Genomic DNA, 7269 nt, shown 5'->3' on the forward strand with positions numbered 1-7269 from the left:
AAGTTTGGCCATAGAGGACAGCGGTTCAGTCATCTATCTGAAAAACCTTATGGGGGTTACAGAAAGTTCTCTGTGTGCAGACTGATTCGTTTAATATTGTTTTGTGTCTGTGTCTGCAATAATTTAGTTTTGGTATATCATAACCTGTGATTACAGCCATTGATCATTAAAGGTAATTTATATCTAAAGGAGTTAGAAGAAATTACTGAAGGGTCCCGTTTTTGTTGCCTTGCTATGACTAAGGAGGGTGTGATAATCTTTGTGTCCCCATTTTTCTTTCTGATAGAAAGGACCTAATATTCCTTCAATGTACTTAGATAAAACTAAGCAGTTATCCATCAGAGGGAACAAAAGTGTTAAGAACTGACCCTGGAAGTATGCACGGTTGTTTTTTTCTGGAACATCTGTAGCTCTTCTGTCCAGGCTGGCTGTATCTTGTGCTTTAAGAACTAGATTCTGAACGGAGCAGCCATTCTGAAGCGCTAGTGGTTTAAAAAAAAATGCCATTAGTAGGATGGTTTTGTCTAATTGTTATTGCCTGGCTTGCCTGCAGGCTAGCATGATTTTTACAGGATTGGGAAAACAAAGAAGTGTAATGAAAATTAGTTACAAGTAATCCTATTTGTTGATTTCTGTACTTCCTGTTCCATTATCTTCTGATATGAGTAAATATTTATGGCTTTGGAGCACTTAACTCTGAGTATTTTATGGATAGCAAAATGTTTACCCTTTTTCTTTTCTTTTTAACCTTCTGGTAGGTGAATTCAGACGTCCTGATGTAACAGTATATTGTTTGTAGGACAGGGAAAATGAGACTAACATGAACCATATCACTAGTAAGTTTTCTTCTTGACTGCAATCTAGATAGTGTCATTTTCATTTATAATTGGACCTGTTTTCAACTATAGGTCTTTCTTTTTTTCCTGAGTGTTTAATTCCAGGCTTTTTTTTTTCCTGTTCTTGTCAATGTATAATTACATACATACGCAATTTGTAGTTGAAGTACATTTTAGTCTGTCTTTATTGCTTGAGTTTCTACATGCCTTGTAGTATTAACTGCTTCAGAATTAAGAATAAAAAGCCAGTCTCATAGTTACCATCATTGACTTTTTATCTGTGTACAACAACAGACTAGTTAAATGCTTTAATTACTGTCCCTTTCAGGCAGGTAATCTCCAGACACATTTACGTCGACATTCTGGTGAAAAGCCATACATTTGTGAGATCTGTGGGAAAAGGTGAGTAGAATTGCTCATCCTCGTAAGGTTACCAAGTTAAAAGTTGTTTATGTTTTCTTAAATCATTATGCTAAACTAAGGGACAAGACCTAAGGCAGCATGCTGCTGAATTTTGTTAAGAAGACATTGGGTTTAAATATTAACATATATAAACGTCTGCAAGTATCTTCTTGCAAGTCTCAATAAGATAAACGTCATCACAAATATAGTGTGTGGTTTTCTATTTTTTTCTATATTGTTATCTTTAGTTAAGGTTATACGGTTGCGTTTATTTTGAACAATCTGAATCACGTACAATAAGTCATGTCTTTCTGTACCTTTATCTCAATTTTACTTTCATTATTGGGTCATACCATTTACATTTTTGTCCATTTTGTGAGAATTATGCAGTATGGGAAACTTGACAGATTTAAGTGAAGTATTAAATATTTCTGCCTTCTGCTAACAGGTGACAAAATACACTAATTTAGGAATGGCATTAGTACTTAAACTATGTTCAAGAAAAAAAAATAATGGTGAAGAGATTTTTTTTTCTATTTAAATAGACATTACCAGCTTCAAAATGTTTGCTGTTTTTTGTTTTGTCTTTTAACAAATGCATACATTTGGGTATATATGTTCTAGATTTTAATCTTTGTTCAGAACATCAGGCATTCATAGTTAGTTAGTTTCCATTTGATATTCAATTAGGAGGATAAGGGGTCTTATAAAGACAGTAATCGTGTTTCCATGTTATGTTACAGATTTGCTGCTTCTGGTGATGTTCAGCGTCACATTATTATTCATTCTGGAGAAAAGCCTCATCTGTGTGATATCTGTGGTAGAGGTATGTAAGAACCAAAGCTTCTGCCTCTAAGTTTGTTTGTTTTAACTGAAATGTGAGGAGTCATTTTAATCTGTCTGTCACATTTTTCTAGGATTCAGCAATTTCAGTAATTTAAAGGAGCACAAAAAGACTCATACAGCAGATAAAGTATTCACTTGTGATGAATGTGGGAAGTCATTCAACATGCAACGAAAATTAGTGAAGCACCGAATTAGGCATACAGGAGAAAGACCATACAGCTGTTCAGCATGTGGTAAGACTTATTCTGCATAGTCTTGGCATGTCTTTGCTTTTTAAATAAGGGAAATTGGCTATGTCAGCAGAATAACAATTAACCAAAATAATTTTAAATTCATATACAAGGTTGTGAAGGTTTTTAACAAAATTTTCTGTTTTGCATCCTTCATAGTTTCTCTTTTTGTGGATTAAACTGTTTTAGCTACTGTAAGTAAGTTCAAAAGTGATTTTCAATTGAAGAATACAGAAAGGAAGTAAGGAATCAATATGTATCTGTTTGCTATAGGAACACTGATACTTGCTGCTTCAAAACATTATTTATTTTCTGCTAGAAAGATAGGTTTGGAATCACTTGGCTGTTAGTGGAATCTTCTTCCTTTCTTTCTTCCTTTTTTTTTCCCAGTTGGGTACTGTTGAGATTGAGCTGCATTTGACCATAGAGTTGGTAGTAGTGTTTTACTACTTTGCTTCAACCTCTGGAATAAAATAAAAACTTGATCAATGCTTCATACCACAGAATATCCGTTTTCAAACTCTGCTAGATGGGTTATGCTTCCAAGTGGTCTGCAAATTGCTCTTTGATCAGTGATTCATCCTAGTATAACGTAGTTTTCAGAAATTTCATTGTGTATCTGTATCTCATGTATTACTTAGTATCCTGCATAGTACTTACTTTTCTGCCCCAAGCGCTATTTTGGTATAATTTCATCCACTTTCTGAGGAAACAGCTTTGGAGGAAGGTACTTACTATATGATAATATCCAACTGCAGTATGTTTTATTTGTAATGTCTTGAGGCAACAACAAAATCTATAATTATTAGATCTTGCATCAGAGAGAGGAAATACAGACACTCAGGATATGAAAGTATAAACAAAGATTTGCTTTACTGTCATTAAAATAGATTTATTTTCATCTTGTCTTGTAGTGGGCTTTTGATCATTTTTTAGTTTTAGCCAGGTCATCTTGTACTGAGAGCAAGAAATGAGCAAAGACGGTCTGATCAAGTGTTAAGTCCTTCATTCACATTAGCTAAAATTCCACATGTACTTCTGCAGTAATTTGTAATCTTACTGTTTAATGGCTTTTTAGGAGATATCTAGGCAGTAGAATGAAAAATATGCCCAAAACTGAGACTGCAATTTTACTGGGCTTTCAGATATTCATTTTAGTTGGTATCTGTCCGTACAGAACAACATGATCTTTAACATAGCTAAAGTGAGATAAAATCACAAAGAGGTATGAAATTATTTCTGTTCTCCTAAAGAACATGAGGTGTCTGAATCATATTCTGGAAATTAATGCTTTCTTTTTCTATTGCGCTTCTGCACTTTGCCTTGGTTCAGCCCCAGTCACTTTTTTCATTACAATGTGATAATTGAGTTTATTTTAGCCTGTGGTTCTGAAAATGGGCAAACAGCTAACTATTTAGTTATATTTTAATATTTACAGCAATAAAAAGTTAGTTTTGACACATTCTCTGGATAGAATATAAAAAAAAATGGTCTGCTGCAATATGTTAGCTCAGAGTTAACAAAAAAGCTTCCTTAGCTACAGTTATGTTAGCTCACCGCTAACAAAAAACCACTATAAGAGTAGTTTCTCTCTAATGAACAAATCATTACTTTCTATGATGCAGTTCTCAATGGAAGAATATAATTAGAAGCTTGTCAGCATGCAGTTTTACCAGACAGAGGAATTTGATTGATCTTTATTTTACTTTTTTTTCCTCCACAACGATTGATACAAATCGAGGGCACTCACAGCTTTCAAATACTAATGGATACCCCTGTCTCTAGAGACAAAAACAAATGCACTGGGAAATCCAAAAATCAGATCAAGGAGAAGAAACAAGCAATTGAATTGTAGAAATTGAAGAAACTTGCTTGAACCCATTCTAGATAAACAAAGTACCACAACTGGCGTGTACCATAGCTCATCCTTGTTACTTTCTCCAATTAAAATATGTTGATGCACTTGTGTTAAGTATAAAATAGTGATATTAACGCTTCTGTCTTGTAGGGAAATGTTTTGCAGGCTCTGGTGACCTGCGTAGACATGTGAGGACTCACACAGGAGAAAAACCCTATACCTGTGAAACTTGTAACAAATGCTTCACTCGCTCTGCTGTTCTGCGGCGGCACAAGAAAATGCATTGTAAAGCCACTGATGAAGGTCCAAACACAATTGACGAATTTGCTCAAGGGATGGAAACTTCTGATCTTGAGAAATCTCAGAGTTCGGACACTTTTAGCCAAGAAATGTCTGTTACATTATTACCAGTTTCAGTGAAATTTCCCATTCGTCCAACTGCAAATCCAACTGAATTTGATAATTCTGCAGATTCTTACTGTAAGCTGCGATCAATGATTCAACACAATGACTCAGCAAACCAACAAAAACTGAATGTGGATTCTGCTAAACTCCCAAAAGCTCAGACACAGCAAACGCCACCAACACCATATGCTTATACGGATGTAGATGGATCTTCTGCAGAAGAACCCTTACAGTCTGATAATATTTCCATGATTCGTCCCTCAATGGTTAGTTTGGACAGCCATTGTAATGATCCACTAGGCAGTCGAACATCATCTGCTGCATACAAGAATACTGAAGGACCATTTTTCTCTAGCATGACCCTTTGGGGTTTAGCTATGAAGACTTTGCAGAATGAAAGTGAATTGGAGCAATGAGGGCTCAGGTTACTGAATCGAAATTTAGAGGCATTTCATCAATAGATATGTCTGTGTTGTGATTACACTGCAGTGTAGAGAGGTCTGCGCTAGTTTTTAAGCCAGCTAGTTTGGGTACTGCTAGATACACATGCTAGGTACACATGCCCAGAACTCAGTGTAGGCTGCCTTTACATTGCTTCTCAGCAAAGTTCAAATCTAGTTTTGGGGATCTTTATTCTTCTGTTGCTGCACTGCGTAGCTGTTCTGTTGTCAGGATTTGCTAAAATTTGCCTTTTTTGTCTTTCAATCTGATAATGGAAGAAAGGATGGCCTAATGTCAAATTTCATGATATGAGTGTAGTTCAGCTGTGGGTTGTCGGAGTTTTATGAGGATGTACATATGAAAAGAGGGAAACATTGAACAAATCCCTGCTGAACCTGAATTTGAATAGTGGCTTTCTTACCAGTAGGACCATGGGTTTACATGACTTGAGTATTGTGATATTAAAATTAAATGTTAAATACTGGACAGTATTTGTGATAGTGCAAAGTAACTGTATATCTAGAAACTTTATTTTTTTTACAATAAAATCTTTTTTTTAGTATTTTATAAACTATTTTGCACAGAAGATTATTTGTACAATGAAGACCAAGGTCAGGAAATGCTAACTTAATTTGAATAAAGGGAAGTTGTTTTACTTTGTATCTTAATTGCTCACTGTGTTTCATCTTTTTATGAAAGCTTTTCAATAACAGAATTCCATCTGTTCCAGGTGTCTTTACAATACTAATGGGAATATAAAATACGTGCAGTCAAAGTACCAGTAGATTGCCTTGCATTTCAGTGAATTAGTGTAAAACATTAGCTAATTAATGGAATTAATAGTTTATTACTGGATAGAAACTTTGCTTACAGGCCTTCTCTGCTTTGTTGCTTGGTTGTATTCATTTTCAGTACAGATCTGTTCCTGCATTGCTACGGTCATGTGAGTTTTGCAGGTCTGACTTTTTCCAACCTGTCAGAAAGTTTTAGCAGCATGTTGTCAAGTTTTACTCTAAAACATTATTTAGATTTAGTTTCTGAAATGAAAATATCCCTATACTAACCTTCTCCTCTTTGAAGTTCATTCACAGGCTGGAAGGTCTGTTTGAAGTTCATACTTCTCATTTGCTGTAAGAAGTCTCTATGTTTGCCACTAGCATGACAGCTGTGAGTATGGGTACGTGCAGTATTATGTGATAGCACTGCAAGACTTCAGAGTTGTACTTCCATGAAAAATAATCAAACGTTTATTTGGGACTACAAAATCACATAAAAATCCTAAACAGCTACTTATTTTTAAATTTTGGTTGTGAAAAGAAGCGGTTTATAGGCTGAAAATTAGAATTCCATTGTTTTGCAACAGCTAACTAAAGATCTGGTATCACCTCTGTCTTACTAGCAACACAGTTCCTCTGCTAATATATACATAAAAGTTTTTTGTAAATCTGATAGCTGGAACTCTCTGGTAGTTAATATGTAATGTCACAGTTTCATGGTATTAGAAAAAAGACATTGTCATTTGTCTTCCACTAAAGCACAAAGATGCAAATCTATTTTAATTGGATAGTTCTTGGTAGAACAAAAATTAATTTTGCTAGAACAGGAGTGTAGACCACAGATGACGTATAGTCCATGGCTTTCATTCTGTGGAAGATCAGAGCCTGGTAAATACAATATTTTTAAAAACGTTAAAGATCTCTCTGCTTTTTGTTCAGGAATACAAAACTAGCTGTTCAATTTCTCATTGCGTTAACACTAATTTATGTCTTCGCTTCCTTTGCTCGTGCTTTGTGCCTCCCTTTTTATGCATGCTTTCAACCTGAATTGAAATGAGTAAGTTAATATTGTTGACCAGAGATAGCACTCCTTAAAAAGGGGGGGGGGGGGGGGCATAACATTTTTCTGTATGAGTCTTGAAAGTTAAATTTCTCTCAATAATCATTTAATGTTATGAGAAACTTTTTTAACTGCATTAACAGACCAGCTGAAAAACACTCAGATGCTCTGGAGAGAGCATATTAGGAATTTTTTGTTTACTTTCTTTTCCTGTAATGCATTCATACTAGGAGACTAAAATGTCTTCATCATTCCAGCCGGTGAAGTCAAACCAAAGCTTTTTTCAATGCATGGTTTTAAAAATAGCGTGTAGGGTAGCAGAACACAGTCTCGCTTAGGATTAAGGAGGTAACATTTTATGTGTTTGAACCTTTAGTTCTTTTGTTCGTTGTCTTTTACATTGTTTGCTGGTGAA

General features: G+C 35.0%; 1 protein-coding gene across 3 annotated transcripts in view; it reads left to right on the forward strand.

Annotated features, from left to right (window-relative positions):
- The window catches only part of ZBTB49 (zinc finger and BTB domain containing 49), a 19592-nt gene extending 13912 nt beyond the window's left edge, over positions 1–5680 (forward strand). For all 3 annotated transcript variants that reach the window (XM_080591985.1, XM_080591987.1, XM_080591986.1), the window contains exons 5-8: positions 1165–1238; positions 1982–2064; positions 2156–2317; positions 4323–5680. In XM_080591985.1, the coding sequence (XP_080448111.1) occupies positions 1165–1238; positions 1982–2064; positions 2156–2317; positions 4323–4993 (990 nt within the window). In that variant the 3' untranslated portion in view covers positions 4994–5680. The remainder of the gene's footprint in view (positions 1–1164; positions 1239–1981; positions 2065–2155; positions 2318–4322) is intronic.
- The last annotated feature ends 1589 nt before the right edge of the window (positions 5681–7269 follow it).

Source organism: Anser brachyrhynchus, assembly GCF_964034855.1.
Source record: "Anser brachyrhynchus genome assembly, chromosome: 4".
Taxonomy (NCBI): Eukaryota; Metazoa; Chordata; class Aves; order Anseriformes; family Anatidae; genus Anser; species Anser brachyrhynchus.